Source organism: Helicoverpa zea, chromosome 30 (genome assembly GCF_022581195.2).
Source record: "Helicoverpa zea isolate HzStark_Cry1AcR chromosome 30, ilHelZeax1.1, whole genome shotgun sequence".
NCBI classification, from domain to species: Eukaryota; Metazoa; Arthropoda; class Insecta; order Lepidoptera; family Noctuidae; genus Helicoverpa; species Helicoverpa zea.
Genome location: NC_061481.1, coordinates 2,940,963 through 2,960,918, shown reverse-complemented (window position 1 = coordinate 2,960,918; position 19,956 = coordinate 2,940,963). Strand labels below are relative to the sequence as shown.

The following is a 19,956-nucleotide window of genomic DNA, read 5'->3' as shown; positions in this document are numbered from 1 at the left end:
TGCCTGTCGTCTCGATGTCGCATAGACGTGGAGAGTGCATACTATACTCTGGCCAGTTGGCGGGAAACGGTGAGTGTTTGGAACGGGAGTAAGACGTTATGTGGGCAAGCGAACCGATATCCTAATTATCAGATGGTAATTACCGAGATACTGGCAGGGCGAAATACTCAAGAGTGAATAATATCTGACTATAAAAGCCCATGTTAGGCGCTCCTTAGACAATGCAGAGTTGATATGGAAATATTTCACTTTACTATAGGTCTAGTCTAGGGACTGCTTTACTCTGGGATAATTTAGCTTCTAAACAGTGAAATTATTTTTCAAATAGATTTAGTACTTTTGAAACTTTTTGTCACATCTTGGTCTAAGAACCGCTTTACTTGGGGATAGTTTAGCTTTAAGCTAAACAGTGAAATTATTTTTCAAATAGATTTAGTAGGCACTTTGAAACAAAAGAAAAATTCTTTTTTTTGTTATATTAAGACGCCATCTTTATTTTTACATTTTATTGAAAACACACTATTCTAAGCGCTGACATTGCTGTGTCTGGGATGCAGGTTGCGGCAGTGGCGCGACAGACACGACAGCCAGCTGAACCGCGCGCCGCACGCGTGTGTCGCGCCGCTGTGACGCGCTAGCACGTGCATTCTGTACTACAGTTACAGCTACTAGCTGTCTTATATCCCATCATTATCACTCTTTTCAGAGTCTTTTATGACAAAACAAGTATGTTTCTTTACAAGCTCTTTTTTATAGTCGGAGGAAGTACTTCCCGTAGTCGGATAAATTACTAGGGGATTATGTAGTTTAATAACAGTGATAGAATTGTTGATATCAGTTAAGTAGATTCAAAGCATTTTGGGTTAATATTCAAGACTGCGCAATGATTTTAGCGACATAATTTTTATTGCGCAATATTTTCTACTGTAATCTTGCTCAATGTTACTATAAGTCCAGCGGCTGGCTTACTCGGGAGTAGCTTAGCTTCCATAGATACAGTCAAAGTTCAGTAGTTTGAAGCCTTTTGGATATAAAAAAATACAAATAAAACGACAAAATAATGCTTTTTTCGTTTTATTAAGACGCCATCTTTATTTTGTATTTTAATCTCAATTAGTACAAATAAATTATAATGTCAGTATCTAAGCTGTGACATCGTTGTGTCGCGGATGCAGGTTGCGGCAGTGGCGCGACAGACACGACAGCCAGCTGAACCGCGCGCCGCACGCATCGCACGCATGTGTCGCGCCGCTGTGACGCGCTAGCACGTGCACGCGTAGCTTTCCTTGGTTCTACGGAAGGAAAGAAAGACACATTCATATTCATGTCATTTATTGCGTTCCACAAGTTTCAAATTGTGTTACCTACAATAAGCTTACAGGTACGTACATTTGTGGACCCTGTTAGGGCACAGCAACATTGGGCATTTAATGCCAGTACATTAAAAAATACTTTTAACTAATTCTAAACTATTATTATCATTTAAAGGCAGAAACACACTAAAGACGGGTCCAGACATGTAGGTATCATTTGCCCGATCCGATCACCGTATCCGTTTCGTCGAAGCGTAGGTACCTATCATGATCGCATATGTGGACGGGTAAGGATACACGATCTCGATACGCCGTTATGATACGATACGGCCCGTTCCATATCGTGTCGGTTTTTGTCCATCATACGAAGCAAATCGGAGGCGTCCACAACTTGATACGGTGCTTGATACGATACGGTGATCGGATCGGGCAAATAATACATGTCTGGACCCGCCTTTACTATTATGTACCATAACATTTCCGAATAACTACGCCATTTCAGCGCAATAAAAACTATTTACTGAACAGAGTTAGACGAAACACCTAGCAGTGACATAGCGTATACATCAAAATAAAACAGGTACTCTCTCAGAAAGAGAGCGAAACCGCGGGAAACAACTAGTATTTATTACAAATATATATAAACTTACCGGGAAAGGTTTTCCACAGTGATCGCACAAGTGCTCAGCGCTGTCCTTCTTGTGGACAACTTGTTTGTGTAAGTATAATGACGTGTGGCTTTTGAATACCTGTACGAAAAACAAACAAACCAATTTATCGATGAATTTTCATACCTATTTATAAAAACGTCATATGTATTTTTAGGACCTATTAGTATTTACAACCCGACTCGGTGTTAGTACATGTCGGCCCACTGTTAGCACAAGTCGGCCTGTTGTTAGTACAATCCGGCCCGGTGTCAGTACAACTCGGGCCGAAGTTAGTACAAATCGGTACAAAATTATTAAAACTCGGCTTGTAATTAACACAACTCGGACTGTTTTTGGTAAAACTAGGAATGAAATGAGTATTTCTGGGACTGAAATACGGTCTTCATTTCAACACAATAATATTTTACCATTGAGCCATTTTTAAGGACGTAAGGGTGTATGTTAATCACGTCATAACAATATACAGTTCCTTTTATCTGAGAAGTATAGTGTTTTTTAATCTCGTAGACTAAGGGTCTCAGCACACATATGGGATCGGAAAGGGATCGTCACCGTATCGCCTCGAGCCGTTCAGAATGGTTTGTATTAAACTCCCTACTGCAACGCACACTAATCGGAATAATAACGTAATCGCCTCGCCTCGGAACAGGCTCCGAACTTGAATTCCCGCGCTTACGGCTCATCGTCCCCGCGCTTACGTTTCTCCGTCCCAGCGCTTACGTCTCTCCGTACCCGAGCTCACATCTCTTCGTCCACCCTTTCCCCTTTCCCCTCCCACGACTTGCCTGCTAAAGACGCCGCCATTCGCAAGGAGTATTTCATTCGTGTTGCGCGTATGTTTTATTTAAAATTTTAAGTTCGATTCAAACACAAAATAACGATGCAAAGGGAGAAACTTATTGAAGAAGTGCCTCGTGCGGCGAGGCGTAAGCGCGGTGTCGCCTAGCCGTAGCCGAGTTGACGTACAGGCGCTGCAGATACGCTTTCGTTACGTGCATACGGTAGGTTGACGCCTGGTTGACAGCGAGGCGAAAGGCTTTACGGTTACGATCCCTTTCCGATCCCATATGTGTGCTGAGACCTTAAACTGACATTACGAGTGTGGTCAGTTCATTGCAATTTTTAAATAGTGATGTGGCACAACCGAAACTTACCGTTAATAAAATCAAGTATCGTTTTTTACAATACGTTATCCTGAAATAATGTGTAGGTACTTATTTGAAACCTAATAATACAACATTAATAATGTAAAACATATATTGTTAATAACATAATTTAATTACTGGCATTCGCGTTAATCTGATTCAGATAATGACTCCATGTCTGAGGAATATTTTTAATCATCAGTTCGTATGGTGTCAAGTTCCATAGTTGCCGTATTTTTTAAGTTTTGCCGCTTCGTAAGAGAAAAGGGTTAAGATTGCCGTTTTAACACTGATCGTGTCTATTTTTTTTTTGTTTAATTTAAAGGCATTCAAACATGGTCGGATTACGCATGGCGTTGCGTGGTCAGATTTCCCTGGCAGTTTCCACGTCGTGCAGCTGTGTGTACGAACGTGGATTTTAAATATAGAACTTTGAATGAAAAATAAATTCGTCTATTATCGATAAAAGGTTACGATTCAACAAATCGGTATCGTAGGTACAACACTGCACAAAAGAGCTGGCAACATTATTTGTAAGTTTGACATTTTGCAAGTAGACATGGGAAAAACGTATCATTGAAAAGAAAAGATTGATATGTATCTTTTGATCACTGGGATATGTATCACTCTTTTGTATCTCTATATCCTTTCGAATCCGCGAGTGACATTGTACTGTTGCTCAGAGTGACTCGCTTCGATCAATTCAATCCAATGTACCACTAAATCAGTACGAACTAAGAGTCAAGAGTGATAGATTCGTTTAGGATAGATAGATTCGTATATCAGTTTATAATATTTTTAAGTTTTTTTTTTTAAGTTTTATTTTTCATTTTAAATGTAAGTTTACGATTTATGTAATTGGCTGTTAAAGTCGTGTAAATCGAATAAATAAATAAAAATAATGGTCAAACACTTATTCTCGGTATCGAGAAAGTGAGACAGAACATTCTAAGTAGGGAAGTGCGAAAGAGATGTCTGGACTTTTCGATGATAAACCGTGACACCAGCCGCTCAACGCTGTGTGTGCGAAAGCAACACAGATACAAACGGACGACGGATTGAATGAGTTGTTAAAGATACACTGATACATTCGGATTTGAACTGATACAAAGAGTGAGTGATCAGAACGGAAAGATACATATATTTTTTATCTATCACTCCTGAGTTACCCATCTCTATTTGCAAGTGTCAATTTAGTCTACGAGATTAAAAAACAGACTATAGTTCCCTCGAGAATCGTATAAAACTGCGAGGTGACTTATAGTATACCTAAAAATAAAACTTACCTTCTGGCAAACATTACAGGTGTGACGATAGTTCTTCAAATGTTCCCAATCCACGTGGTCTTTGAGACGCGTTTTATTCGCAAATCTTTTACCGCAGTCGCTGCACATGTACCTTTAATAAAGTGGTTGTGAATGCATGCATGTGGATGCAGAAAGAGAGGTGTTGTGATTTTTCGAGTTAATACGCGTTTTACAGGTTTTTAAATGTGTTTCATCAAAATCGCTTCAGTCATAATTATTGGCTTTGAAATTATTGAACCGATTTGACAAAATATTTCACTGTTTGGAAGCTACACTGTCTCCGGGCAATATATTCTATATTTTACCCCGATACGGGAAGAAGTTTCCCTGGGACACGGGTGAAACTGCGGATCATCATCCTCCGAGCCTTTTCCCAACTATGTTGGGGTTGGCTTCCAGTCTAACCGGATGTAGCTGAGTACCAGTGCTTTACAAGAAGCGACTGCCTATCTGACCTCCTCAACCCAGTTGCCCGGGCAACCCGATACCCCTTGGTTAGACTGGTGTCAGACTTACTGGCTTCTGACTACCCGTAACGACTGCCAAAGATGTTCAATGACACTGCGTGAATGTGAAACTGCGGATATACTAGTATAATATGTAAATAGAAAACCTATAAGACTTAAAAAAGGGGTTATCAATTTATATGGGAATTCTTAGTTAATATTTACTTGAAATCAAACTTTTCTAAGTTTGTATGTACTTTCTAAGTATATCTTAGACACCATTGACTGTGTTTCGGATGGCACGTTAAACTGTAGGTCCCGGCTGTCATTGAACATCCTTGGCAGTCGTTACGGGTAGTCAGAAGTCAGTTAGTCTGACACCAGGGGCCCGATTCTCCTAAGTTAATAATGTCAAAATCTAAAGGCAAGACCGCACTTAGCGACACTGCGCGACGCGGCACGTAACGACAAAATATTCTTTGTAAGAAATTGTATGAGGTATAACGCACTATGCAGCAGCGGAACTACGCGACGCGACACTCAGCGGCAAAGTTGGGCAACTGACCAAAAGTGTCGCAACCTGTCGCGTCGCGTAGTTCCGCTGCCGTTAAGTGCAATATAGCAAGCAACGCGACACTTCACTTTTTTCAAGTTTTGGTTTAAACGAGAAGTCGTGTTTGAAATGGCTTTCGACGAAGAGAAATTAATTATGTTAGTCAGTCAGTATCCTGAGATATATGATCATCAAAATGAACATTATATGAATTCGTGACAGACAAGTGACAGACAAAATTTGCTGCAAACTGTCGCAGCACTGCAGTTCAAGTGCGGTATACCTATAGTGTCGTTACGTGTCGCATCGCTCCACTGCCGAGGAGTGTCGCTTAAGTGCGGTCCTACCTTAATAGAAATCGAATCGCAATATGATCGGAATAGCAGTTTTAACCATATCGGGCATTCTGCTACTAATAAAAGACCAATCGTATTCGATTGACATTTGATTGGTGTGCGATTGGTCTGCTATTTTGGTGATTTTGGTCTATACGGTAGTTTGCTGTACAATCATTTTGCAATCGTAAATCATTTGCAGACAAATGATTCATTAAATTCTTGACCGTTATTTGAAGCTTACTAGTTTGAGATAGGCACCTACGTGTTTTCCGCTTTTATCTCCGTCCTTTTCTACCCCATATCTTGCATCTCTCTCGCACACCGACCAGTTTCACTCCCCACCAGGCAGGAGGCGACGAGTGTTCTCGGCGGCCACAGTTCGTCATTGGCGTCTTGTTTTCCGCCCGAGAAGGTTGTCTAACCAACCGCTGTAGTATTTCGTTGAAAAATAAACTCAGTGCTCTCGCAGAACACAGGTGAGTTTATAATATTTTATACAATTTGTTAACGGTTTTACCGTTCGATATTCGATTTTGCGAAATCAAGTGTTAATATTTTGTACATCTACCCCTTTTTTGTCACGAGTTTCTTCCGTGTACTTTTTTTTCAGTAATTTGTTTTCAGAATGAGTGACTTATAAAGCAAATACAGATGCGGTAAATAATAAAGCTACCACAGCCCGTGCACGTGACTATGGAAAAGAAAGCAAGCCCGAAGTTCCTAAGGCACCTGTGGCCCTAGTTCAATCCTGCAAGGCGTTCAACGGTTTGACAAAAAAGAATGGTGTGAGGTGCGGTCCAACCAGCATCTCCTTAGTTCGGACTGATCACTACCGCACTTGAAGAGGGCTGATGGTGTCAAGAAAGCTTTTCGGCCTTGAAAGACTTGGTACGCTCCCCTCGGACTACCAGTAAGTCTGTTAGCCACCTCCCATGGGGGTCGGCTCATTATCACGGCGTGTGATGGTTTTCGGCCTTGAAAGACTTGGTACGCTCCCCTCGGACTGCCAGTAAGTCTGTTAGCCACCCCCCGTAGGGGTCGGCTCATTATCTCGGCGTGTGATGCTTTTCGGCCTTGAAAGACTTGGTACGCTCCCCTCGGACTGCCAGTAAGTCTGTTAGCCACCCCCCGTAGGGGTCGGCTCATTATCTCGGCGTGTGATGCTTTTCGGCCTTGAAAGACTTGGTACGCTCCGCCTAGGACTGCCAGTAAGTATGTTAGCCACCCCCCACAGGGGTTGGCTCATTTTCACGGACCCGCGCAGGGTACCAATCTTGCATGTTGCGAGACGCAGCATCATTACAAAGTGGGGACCAGTAAGTATACTAGCCACCCCCCACAGGGGTCGTTTCATTATCACGGACCCGCGCAGGGTACCAATCTTGCATTTTGCGAGTCGCAGCATCATTACAAAGCAGGGACCAGTAAGTATACTAGCCACCCCCCGCAGGGGTCGGCTCATTATCACGGACCCTCGCAGGGTACCAATCATGCATGTTGCGGGTCGTACCATCATTGCAATCTACCCTCGCAGGGTGGCTTTTTGGATCGACTTTCGAAGAGTCGCCATTATAACCTTCCCTCGAAGGGAAATGGTAATCACACTCACGCTGAATGGCGTGTGACGCAAAACTCTAAAAGCTCCCTTGGGATATCACGAGTAAATTACAATAGGAACCATGTCCAACAGAGGAAACAGAAAGCGTCCAGGACCGCAGGCGGACTTTGATGCGTCCAACAAGGCACGTAAGTTATGACTTTCCAGGCGGGTTGCCTAACATTATATCAAGACCAATGGAAAGAAATGGGAGCTCCGCCTTTCTTGTCAAAAATAATAACTGGGTATCGCATACCATTGGCCAAGAGCCACCTTTGATAGATAATGCCAGATTTGACCAGAGAGTCCAAAGAGATGGATGTCGTCATATCCCAAATGATAAAACAAAAAGTTCTATTGATAGCTGCAAATTCTGCCAGCTTTCTTTCCAATATGTTTCTTGTGCCCAAAAGGCGACGGAAAGAACCGTCCAATACTCAATCTCAAGGTTCTCAACAAGTTCATAGAAGTTGCTAGAGTTCAACAAGTTGCTAGAGTTTCTTCAGAAAGACGAATGGCTGTGCAAGTGGATCTCGCCCAGGCTTACTTCTACCTTCCGGTAGCCGGAGGTCACAGACATGTTCTTCGACTAGTATACAGAAGAAGACTGCTTCAGATTACGTGCCTACCATTTGGCTTAAGCACGGCACCCAAGACCTTCGCCACAGTGACCAATTTGGGTGGCTCAAACTTTGAAAACTCAAGGGTTACTTATAATTGTGTATCTCGATTTTCTGGTGGCTCACCAAGATATATTTGCCTACTTTGGGATCATTTGCACCACGTTTTGGATGGCAAGTGAATAAATCGCAAGCATTATCAACAAGATAATGACAAAACGCACTACGTGACAAACAGCACGACAAACTTAGAAGACCTGCATAGCTTGATAGGACTTTTAAACTTCGCAAGTTTTCGTTGTTCCATACGGCAGACTGCATTACCGGGCTCTCCTCACTTTCCTCAATGCAGTGTTGAACAGCAATCTATACCTACCCTATTCATGGAACCGTGAGCCAAACGGTGAACAAACCATAAAAAGGGTTCTTATAAGTCACGATTGAAGTAATGATCATATTTTATAAAAATAACTACGAAGGTAATATACTGACAACATTAGAAATGATATTTTAGAACGATGTCTGTGGAACTTATGCAATCTTTTCAAACTTATTTGAAATCAAATATGTATAATAAAGGCCGTAAATTATTTTCTTAATTTTAATGAAATATGTAGTAAATCGTTTACATGTAAAATGAACCTAGAAGTCTTGACTGTCATACATAGAACCCTACTTAATTGAAGACCACGATACTAAGAACATTTTACATAAAAATGTGACGTTTTTGTCATCGGTCGGGTTATACCCACCATTTTGAAAAAGTGTCATTCTTTGGTTACATTGTGGGCTCACGGCTCGGTGAATGGAGTATAGCAATGTTGAACCTACCAGCAGATGCCTTAGCAGATCTAAAGTGGTGGCTGGTCAGCTGCCACCAAACCTTGGATATTCATTCGCCACTTCCCTGTCACCTTATAACCACGGACGCCTCCGATGTAGGATGGGGGCACAACTGAACGGAACTCCCGTAATGGGTTCATGGAACGAGAGAGAAAAAGGCTTTCACTGCGATCTGAAAGAGATGCTTGCAGTATTAACTGGAAAATCACGGCAAGTTGCTAAAGAGATCAACAGCCATTTTTCAATGCAAAAATGGGACTGTGGTGTCATATCTAAGAAATCAAGGTTGCACCCGATCAAGGAGCCTACCGAACTTGACGTACAGAGTATTCAGTTATCTTGAGCTGTATCAAATCTATCACGTCGTGAATCATATACCAGCCCTATTCAACAGTCAGGCAGACCATCTCTCCCGACACAAACCTCCACCGGAGTGGCATCTTGTATCAGCAGTGGACCTACTTGCCTCGAAGCGAGCCCAGGGACAAATAGTTGTGTACTACGTGCCCCTAGATCTGAAGGACCCGAAAGCGGGGTTCCACGATGCCTTTTTCTCAAGTTTTGACTTACCCGCTAGCATGGGTATTACCGCCACCTTACCTTATACCGTAGGTCCTCAGTCATCTCAATTCAGGAACGGGAGTTAATCTCATAGTAGTTCCTTCGGTGGCACCAGGTATTTTGGCGAGCAGATTTGAAGTCCCGATCATTAGCAGTACCCTACACACTGATGAACCTCGAGCAGAAACCGATAGACACAGCAACGGGGATACCCCCTGCCAAGGTCAGGGAAATGGGGGGGGGGGGGAGGGACAAGGAGTCTCTCCGACTGAAGTCTTCTTCAATCCACACGCAACACTTATCAATCAGCTTGGAGTCGATGGTTAAATTGGGGCGAAAAGTATGAAATTGGATCCTATGAAGCCTTGAATCCCTATTTGGACCTATACTTACCCAATTTTTAGCAGACTTACACATAGTAAATAAACTAACATACAATACTATTTTATTACACAAGTCAGTTATAGCTACACTATGCAATGCAGAAACCACTGGAGAGCTAGGTTCACACGTTCTAGTCGGACACAATTTAAAATCAATAGCGCTGAGCAAACCTGTTCCCCGGGAAGCCGTCCATCTGGAATAATGACCAATTGGTAACCTACTTAAGTGCAGTAAACGTAGACGAGAATAATCCATTTGCAACTTCCAGGCACACTGCTGCTCTTTCTTTTGCTAGCTTGTTTCGGAAAGGCGAGTCCATGATCTTTCCTTGCTTGCAATAGACCCAGAACATTTCAAAAACAACAAAGATAATTTAATCTTAGGGCCAGTCTTTGGCTCTAAGACCGACAGTTCTAGTCATAGGCAGTCGGGTTGTTGTTTGATGGATAATCAGGAAAATATAAATCTAAGTCCAGTGTATTGGGTCAGAAAGACTAAAGCCTTGTTAGAAGATAGACGGACATCGGCTAATTCCTTAAATTTATTTATATCCGTTAGAGGCCAACCAAAGGCAGGCACCCGAACGATGATGCGGGTGGATTAAGACATTGTTAAAAGAGGCAGGAATAACTACAACCCCAGGAAGCTTCCACTCGGCGGTAGCGTCAAAATCTGTGTTGACAATATACTTTTGGACGATATATTAGCAAAGGGTAATTGGCGATCAGGCAATACATTTGCCCATTTTTACAGAAGGGAAAGATACCCACTAAATAGAAGTAGCAAGTTATCTCGATTATTTAATTAATCCAGCTGATTAATGTCTATATTTTTGTTACTATTGTTATTAAGAAGTATCGCAATGTTTTTGTTAATTACTATTAGAAAATGAAATCAATTTTGCTTTTGTTCTTGCATCTCTCTTTTAATTTTTATTACTCATCCTTCGAGCCCATTTCCCAACTATGTTGGGGTCGGCTTCCAGTCTAACAGGATGTAGCTGAGTACCAGTACCAGTTAACTTTGATTACATTAGTATTCCAGGACGCAATACACATACTTACATGTGATTACTCGTGTACCTAAGTACCTATTTACATACACAATTTCATTGTGCTTTTGCTCACATTGGCGTCCACTTCCACCAGGCGATAACAAACACGTCTCAAACTAGTAAGCTTCAAATAACGGTCAAGAATTTAATAGCAGCGTTTTACCTGAAATAAAACGCATATTAAATACTTACCTTATTTGAAGCTTACATTTTAATTTCTGCCTGGTGTTTTCGACTCAATGACGAACTGTGGCCGCCGAGAACACTCGTCGCCTCCTGCCTGGTGGGGAGTGAAACTGGTCGGTGTGCGAGAGAGATGCAAGATATGGGGTAGAAAAGGACGGAGATAAAAGCGGAAAACACGTAGGTGCCTATCTCAAACTAGTAAGCTTCAAATAAGGTAAGTATTTAATATGCGTTTTATTTCAGGTAAAACGCTGCTATTATAGAATGACAGAAAAGGATAAAAACGTTTATTTCAAAGAAAAAATAGCGGAATGCCACATACGATTCAATCTCAGTCGAATTGAGTCGAACGTGAATCGTACGTCGCTTAAGTAAAATTAGGAGAATCGGGCCCCGGTCTAACCAAGGAGTATCGGGTTGCCCGGGTAACTGAGTTGAGGAGGTCAGATGGGCAGTCGCTCCTTGTGGCACACTGGTATTCAGCTGCATCCGGTTAGACTGGAAGCCGAACACAACATAGTTGGGAAAAAGGCTCGGAAGATGATTACTTACTTGAAATCATTCTCGCTGACATGCTTTCTGCTAATCTTCATGTGTTGTTTGTATGTAGCGATGGAAGAAAATGTTCGGTTGCACGGTTCACATACTAATTCGCCATTTGCCCTAAAAATTGTACACATTTGTAATTATTAAAAAAAAGTAATTTTGTTTACCGTGAACGGTAGAAAGCTGAACCGATTGTGGTGAAATTGACGTAGAATATGGTCAAGAGTTGTTCTCTATGGTACGTTTTATTAAGCGATTCAACCGACAATTTTTAACCCACTTCTAAAAAGGAGGAGTATCTCAATGCTTCATTATTTTACGAATGTTCAAACAATATGTATGAAAGTGAAGCATGTTTGTTCTTATGAGCAAGTTAAAGTCTGTCTAGTCTAGATTATGCAATAAATAAATAAAGCTCGCCTTTCCCTGTTTTCGGTTAAAATATCAACATTATCTTACCTAGCGACATGACTGTTTAAATGTCTCAGTAAATTCCCTCGCCATTGAAACTTCTTATCACATTGTGGGCACGGATACTTTTCTTTTGAAGAGTTAACAGAGCATTTGATTTGGTCAACTTTTTCTTGTTTTTCTGAGTTTGTCGCGTCTTCCGGTAATGATTCTTTTAGTTTCCTGTAAATAATAATTGACTTACGACAAATTTGCAAATGTAAACCCCTTCGTAAGTCGCTTACAGTAATTTCTAAGAATTGCTTACCACTTACGGAAGTTACTTACGTAATTTTTACGTAAGCAACGGAAGCTAAGCAATTTTTACGGAAGAAACTTATGCTTTTGGAGAACCAAGAACTTGTCTAAGTGGTGTCTTACCTAAGTTTTAATTGTATTTGATGTTTTGAACTGGTTTTCACATGTTTCTGTAAATTCGATGTATTTGTAAACGACAACCTGTAAATGGAAATAGGAAATTAACAGTATTTTTTACATGGCATACTCATAAGACATATTTTAAGTCATACTAATTTTGTTTTGTCTTTTTTTTTTCTTATTTTGTCTTTTTCAACACAACATGTAAATAAATACCGTCTTACCACAAAAACTTTTAAACGTCAGTTTATGCCTTGTCTAAAAAAATGTCAAATTATAACGTTGACATATGGTTCATTTTGCAGCCACAATTTTATTAGACAAGTGTAAAACAGGGTTTAAAGTTTTTGTAGTAAGGCCCATATAGTTTAATTTTAGTTTTAAGTTGTGTATATATATATATGTTTACTTTACCTAAGTGTAACGTTAAGATATTGATTATGTTCAACTAAAATTAAAAGAATATATATATATAATAATATATATTATTAATTTTGGTTTCAATTAATAAACAATAAAATTAAGAAGCTGGAGAAACCGCCGGCAGAACTTCGTACCTTACAAATCCATGAAAAGTATTAAAAACAGATTAAAAAACTTAAAAATATAATCTAAAACTGACCTGCAAGGTTCACAATACGGCTTACGTTTCTGTCCGGTCTCTATTCTATGCGTCTCTACATGTTTCCTTAAAGAAGCTTTCCATCTAAAACTTTTGTCACAAAACTCACAAGCGAATGAAGCTGACGACTGTTTTGTGCTGAAAATGTTAAATACATTAGAGTCAATAGTAATAATAATACGTCCAAGACCGATTTCGGTCACGGCGGCTGTTCTCATATAGGGAGATCAGCCAGCTGCGCTGGACATATTATAGTGCACGAGCATTTGCTTGGACACAGGTGCACTCACTATTCCTTCACTCTCATGGCGCGATGGGACGACAATCCGACACCACCGGAGAGAGATCACAAGCAGGACCGACATTAACATACCTTCTTAACTTGCAGACTACGGGCTGTTTAGTAAAATATTTTAAAGTCCACAAAGGTTACGTGATGATTAACGCTTATTTCTTCTCTGTATGAGAAGAGGCCGCATACCTTACATCATCTGCCTAGCCTTTTCCCAACTATGTTGGGGTCGGCTTCCAGTCTAACCGGATGCAGCTGAGTACCAGTGTGCCACAAGGAACGACTGCCTATCTGGACTCCTCAACCCAGTTACCTGGGCCACCTAATTCTTCTTCTTCTTTCAAGTCGATGACATGTCATATATTGAGACTACACTTTGTCAGCCCAATATGCCGCCACAGCGAGAGCACGGCCGGAGGCGCTCGTTAAGTCCTCCCGCGAGCAGGTTTCAGGGCACAGTGGACATGCGATTAGGTGGGACATCGTCTGCACGGCAGCCCCGCACTCGCACCCAAGGTCCGCCCCGCCCGCGATACCCCACCTGGATCGATTATCTTTGCTCCGGCCTACCTGTGTTCGGAGTCTATTTACCCCCTTGGTTAGACTGGTGTCAGACTTACTGGCTTCTGACTGACTACCCGTAACGACTGCCAAGGATGATCAATGACAGCCGGGACCTACAGTTTAACGTGCCATCCGAAACACAGCCAATGGTGTCTAAGATATACTCAGAAAGTACATACAAACTTAGAAAAGTTGCAACCCTCGCCCTCGAGAGGTTGGTCCTTTACCCACTAGGCCACCACGACTTTTTAAAAATATTTATATTTTAAAATTACATAATATTTTTAAATAAAAATCATATTTATTTGGGGCAAACATTTCTGATTCTTAGCCTTTTGGCAAGTAAATGTAGCGCGTAGTGTGTACTGTGTGTTTTAATATTATATTATTATTTTATTTATATAGCGGGACAAAAAACTTACCTATTATCTCCTGTAGTTTCTGTATCTTGGTCTGTAGTTACTCCATTATGTGGATTTTGTACTTCTATTTCTATTGATGGGCTGAAAAGGCAACATTTCATTTTATAGAAAACGCCTATAAACGAATATTAACTTGCATTAGATAAACGCTGAATAATGCTGAAGAGTTTTTACGTTTGTAGAAAACAAAGACAAAGACTTTCAAAGACAGTGCAGAAGGGATAAGAACCAGTATTTGGAGAACATCTGTACCGAAATCGAACATCATGCGGACAAGTATCAAACTGCTGATCTTTTCAGAAAGGTCAAACAAATAACACACAAAGTCAAACCTTCCTCGTGGGTGATAGATGACAAAAATGGGAATCCGATACATGAAGTTGCCAAAGTAGCTGAAAGATGGAAAGAATACTGCGAGGAACTCTACCAAGACCAATCATCCAAATCCACTTCATCAAATAAAATCATAGGAGATGAAGAGCCCAGCATTCTCCGCTCAGAAGTTGAAGATGCGATCCGGAAACTTAAAAGAAATAAAGCACCAGGGCCGGATCGAATCACAGCGGAAGTCTTGAAAGGACTGGGCTCAAATGGAATAACATGCCTGCATAATATATGCAATAGAATATGGCATACAGGACTTTGGCCATCTGACTGGGTACACTCCGCAATTCTTCCTCTCCATAAAAAAGGATCGATGCGGAACTGTAGTAATTACAGAACTATTGCACTAATATCCCATGCCAGCAAAGTTCTCCTTAACATCCTCAATGCCAGACTAAGAGCTTTCCTGGATTGGCAAATACCCCAAGAACAAGCGGGTTTTGTAAAAGAAAGGGGAACGAGAGAACAAATATTAAACTTAAGGCTCATAATAGAAAAATGCTACGAATATAACACCCCAACTTTCATGTGTTTTGTGGACTACCAAAAAGCTTTTGACTGCGTCAAGTGGGAGAAACTATGGAAAGTACTTACCGAAGCGGGGGTACCCTCCCACCTCGTAATGCTGATTCGCAACCTTTATGAGTCGAGTTATGGCACTGTAACAGTAGGAGACACAACATCAAGCCGTTTCACATTCCAGAAGGGCGTTCGTCAGGGATGCATAAGCTCTCCTATACTCTTTAATATTTACGGAGAACACATTATGCGTCAAACGCTAGAAGACTGGGAGGGTGGCATAAAGATAGGTGGAGTCAAGATATCTAATCTGAGATATGCAGACGATACCACCCTTTTCGCATCATCCGAAAACGAAATGGCGGAGCTGCTGCGTCGTTTAGAAACAGCCAGTCTGGAAATGGGACTTGCAATTAACAAATCTAAGACCAAGCTCATGATCGTTGATCGATTTGACACTATTCAACGCACTGATATCCTACAAGACTACGAGACCGTAAACCAGTTCCAATACCTTGGCTCGTTAATAACAAATAAGGGAAGTAGCGAACCTGAAATACGTAGGCGAATTGGCATGGCAAAGACAGCGATGACCCAGTTGAGCAAAGTCTGGAAGGACCGAAACATCAGATATCGGACCAAAATACATCTGGTCCGCACTCTTGTCTTTTCCATCGCATTATATGGTGCGGAAACGTGGACTTTTAAAGCTGCCGACAGGCTGAGAATCGACGCTTTTGAGATGTGGTGTTGGCGCCGTATGCTGCAGATACCATGGACAGCCTTCCGCACAAATGTATCCATTCTACAACAACTAAAGCTAGAAAAGACAAAACGCTTAGCCACTACCTGCTTGCAGCGAATAGTACGGTATTTCGGCCACGTTGCTCGCAGAGACACTAACAACTTGGAACGCCTGATGGTAACAGGAAAAATTGAAGGCAAAAGACCTAGAGGTAGAAGTCCCAAACGGTGGTCAGACCAGATATCGGAGGAACTGGAGATATCTGTCAGCACTGCACTACACCAAGCAACGGAACGTAACCGATGGAGACAACTGGTTGACGAAATAAAAAGGAGTCACGATCCTCAGCATTGAGGGAACGATCGAGGAGGAGGAGAAAACAAACAGTTTTCTTAAATGCGCAAAACTCAGAAACTACTAGATCGATTTGAAAAATATTTCTGTGTTAGAAAACCCATTAATCCACAGGCCACAGGCTAAATTTTAACCGAGTGTGGGATGTAGTTCCCGGGTGAAATCACGACAAAATACTGGTTATTCATTATCAATTAACAAAGGTAATTATTAAAAAATAATCACGAGAAAATACTGGTAATGTTGATGATATTTTTTTATTAATTAGTGTTATTTCATAATGAAGAACCAGTATTTTCTCGTGAAAAAATAATAATAAACTTACCCATGATAATGTACAGTTTCATAATGCTTTATAACGCCTCTCTTACTAAAACATCTTTCAGAGCACGCGACACACTCGTAACGTTTTTTATGTTTATTCGTATGATAGTTAAACGAAACCTCAGACGCGAAGGAACACTCGCAAACGTTACATTTGAATTTAGAAGCATTCTGTAAAAAAAAATATTTAAAAAAAAAAATTTCGTTGTATGTTACCATTATGTTACCGATGTGACGAAACTCGGTCTAAAGTTGGCCCGAGTGTAGGTACATCGGTAACATCATGCCAAAACTCGGTCTAAAATTTTCGAAATTTCAAGCGACCCGTAACCGGCCAAGAGCGAGTCGCACTCAAGTAGGAAAGGTTCCGTAGGTACTTAAATTATTTAAAATACGGGCAAAAAAACATGTCTGTTGTATTTTATTAATTTTGTTTTAATATAATTAGGTATTTTAATTTTGAAGTAATATCCTACTACTAATATTGTAAATGCAAAAGTTTGTATGAATATTTGTTCCTCTTTCACGCAAGAGCTACCGAATGGATTTTGATGAAACTTGGCAGAAACGTAGTTTATATAAGAGAATAATATACATATGCTACTTTTATTCTGGGTATAGGAACTAGCTTCTTCGGGAAGCTGGTGAAATCGCTTGCTAGTATTTTGTAAATATTTCAAGGGTTTACAAAAAACTTACCAAATCATGTTTAATACTAATATGGTCTTTCAAATCCTCTGCGTTAGGAAAAGATAAAATACACCGTTCACAGGGAAACATAGCGTTAACATAATCTTCTTTTAACATGGCTGCTCTTCTCTCTTCCTCCAATTCTTCTCTACTCAACTCTAATAAGAGATAAAAAGTCATTTATTCATAGTAGGCTGAAAATCAGCAGTTTTTGAAGGTCAAATTTCCAAAAGCCAGCCCCCAAAACGCCCGCCCTTCACCACTTCCTATGTGTATTTGCTGGGAAGAAGTGGCGCAACAAACTCCCCAGCAACACAATTCTGTCTGTATACAAAGTATATTTTGTATGGCACCTATCATGTATTACAAATTGCCTGAGATCTGGAGAGAACTCAATACCGAAGCTCTGAAACGTAGGCTCAAATTATTTTTAGTACAGAGAGTATAGTATAATATTAAAAAGTTTATTGATGAAAAAATATTAGATTTTAAGTAGAAAATGTGTATTTTTTAGTTCATAATTAATTTTGCAAATATTTGCATGCCAATGGCAAGCAAGTTTTTAAGCATATATCGTACCATCTTACATACATGCTTAAGGCAAATAAATGATTCTATTATATTCTATGGTTTGAAGACCCGTTGATATACAAAATATATACAAATTTGTATACATAAAATTGTTCGTATTAAAAAAGAAAAATATCAATTTATACAATTCTATGTATAAAAAAAATAAATATTTAATCATGTTGCCACATACCTATCTCTTTATACAATTCAATCTCTTTCCGTTTCTTCTTTCTCTTCTTTTTAACAAGTTTTTTCTTGTCCATCTTTAAGTTTATTAGTTTTTCATCGTCCGAATTGTCCGCAAAAGTATCCATATACTCCTCTTTGATAATTGGGGATGTTGGTCTGTCCGTAGTTACAATTTGGAAGGTATGTAGTTCATTTTCTTCTAGTGTAAAGTTGTATATTTTTTGTGTAGTCAATCTTGGTTGCGGCTGTAGTTTTTTAAGGTTGGTATTCTGTGAAATGAAAGGGTTGCTTTTAAGATGTGTGATTGTATATTCTGATCTCTCTCTGGTGGTGTCGGATTGTCGTCCCATCGCGCTATGATAGTGAAGGTTGAGAGGGCACCGCAGTCCAAGCAAATGTGCGAGCACTATAATATGTCTTGCATAGCTGACTGATCTCCTTATATGAAAACAGCAACCGTGGCTGTTGTGATATGCATATCTTTGAAAAATTTCTTTGTTTTGCAAGGCACATCAAAATTTGTGGGTCCTGCCTGTCATTTAAACATTTTTAACAGTTGTTATAGGTACAGAAGCCAGAAAGCCTGACAACCAGTCTTACCAAGGGGTATCGGGTTGACCTATTAACTATGTTGAGGAGGTCAGACAGGCAGTCGCTCCATTTGGCACACTAGTACTCAACTGCATGCAGTTAGACTGGAAGCCGACTCCAACATAGTTCAGAAAAAGGCTAGACAGATGGTTTCTAAGGTAGGTACATAGAGAGATTTAGATTCTATACCTGTTTAATATAATCGGTGAAAAGGCAGTATGATGTTTTGACTTTCTGCTTGAATTTTGTGAAGTTGCTCATTTGAGCGTCACATTCCCAGCATAGCCATGTTGGCATGGTGTCACCTTCTGACAACTGTGAAAAGGATAATATTTTATTTGAAAGATACAATTTAGTGAAAGTTAGAACATAACTGTGAAACAAATTGATGTTAGGTTTGATTCTTTGGGGAGAAGCATTGAAATACTGGTTTTATTTATTTTTCTATGAGTATTTTATTCATATTTGTGGTGGTAAGTTGCATGACTGAGGGATAAAATATCATTTTTCTATATATTCCTTCAAAAATAAAAACATACCCGAAACATATTTTCCTAAAGAATTTTAAAAAAGTTTTAGAGTTTAAATTCAAAATATATAATTAACATCAACTCTTTTAGTGAGAAAAACCAAAACTTACAGGTATTTCACTAACAATTTGCAAAAAAGATTGCTTTTTCCAATATTCGACTAATAGTATCATTTTCCGGCCTGTGCTGAGGCAGCCGCAACAAATTATATTCTCTTCAGAATCCATTTTTACTGTTTTACCAATCAGCTAGCTTTCAATTCATGCTTCATTCAGAAAATGTAAATAAATAACAAAAATAAACATTTGCGCGAAAGAAAGGGAACGCTTACATCCGGCCATTGTTGGTACGTTCAAATGTCAAATACGTTTAATTATTTGCTACCATTTCACAACATATTGTATTTAAAAAAATATAAAGACACTCAAATTCCACTTTTTATTAAAAAATAATGCAATAAGAGGCCAGTTTCAACTTAGGATAAAGTCTTTCAAATATTGATTACCGTTTCTCTTTTAGTTGTTTTTGGAATGACTTAAATGAATGGTCAAACCTAAACGTAGCTAAAAACGTTCCGTTCACAATTTATGTCCGATTTTCTTGTTGCTATAATCGAGAATCAATAAGTGGTTTAAAGAACCTAAACAATGTTTTTCTTGTTATTTAATTAAAGAATTTAGCAGTGTTTGGTATATTTTCTGTAGTAAAGAAAGCTTTTTAATCTGATTAGAGAGAATAACTTAAGCGTGAGAGTGAAACGAAATG

The 19,956-nt window shown here is 39.9% G+C and overlaps 1 protein-coding gene across 1 annotated transcript; it reads right to left on the bottom strand.

Annotated features, from left to right (window-relative positions):
* Positions 1 to 1,058: 1,058 nt before the first annotated feature.
* On the bottom strand, positions 1,059 to 19,679 carry LOC124644596 (zinc finger protein 91-like). Its single transcript, XM_047184079.1, has 13 exons — positions 19,302 to 19,679; positions 18,851 to 18,976; positions 18,072 to 18,339; positions 17,318 to 17,466; positions 16,620 to 16,789; positions 14,293 to 14,373; positions 13,015 to 13,152; positions 12,396 to 12,473; positions 12,024 to 12,197; positions 11,571 to 11,681; positions 4,416 to 4,527; positions 1,964 to 2,062; positions 1,059 to 1,292 (listed from the first exon to the last, which is right to left on the bottom strand). The coding sequence occupies exons 1-13, from the start codon at positions 19,416 to 19,418 to the stop codon at positions 1,143 to 1,145; spliced, it is 1,773 nt and encodes a 590-aa protein (XP_047040035.1). The 5' UTR covers positions 19,419 to 19,679; the 3' UTR covers positions 1,059 to 1,142.
* Between the last annotated feature and the right edge of the window lie 277 nt (positions 19,680 to 19,956).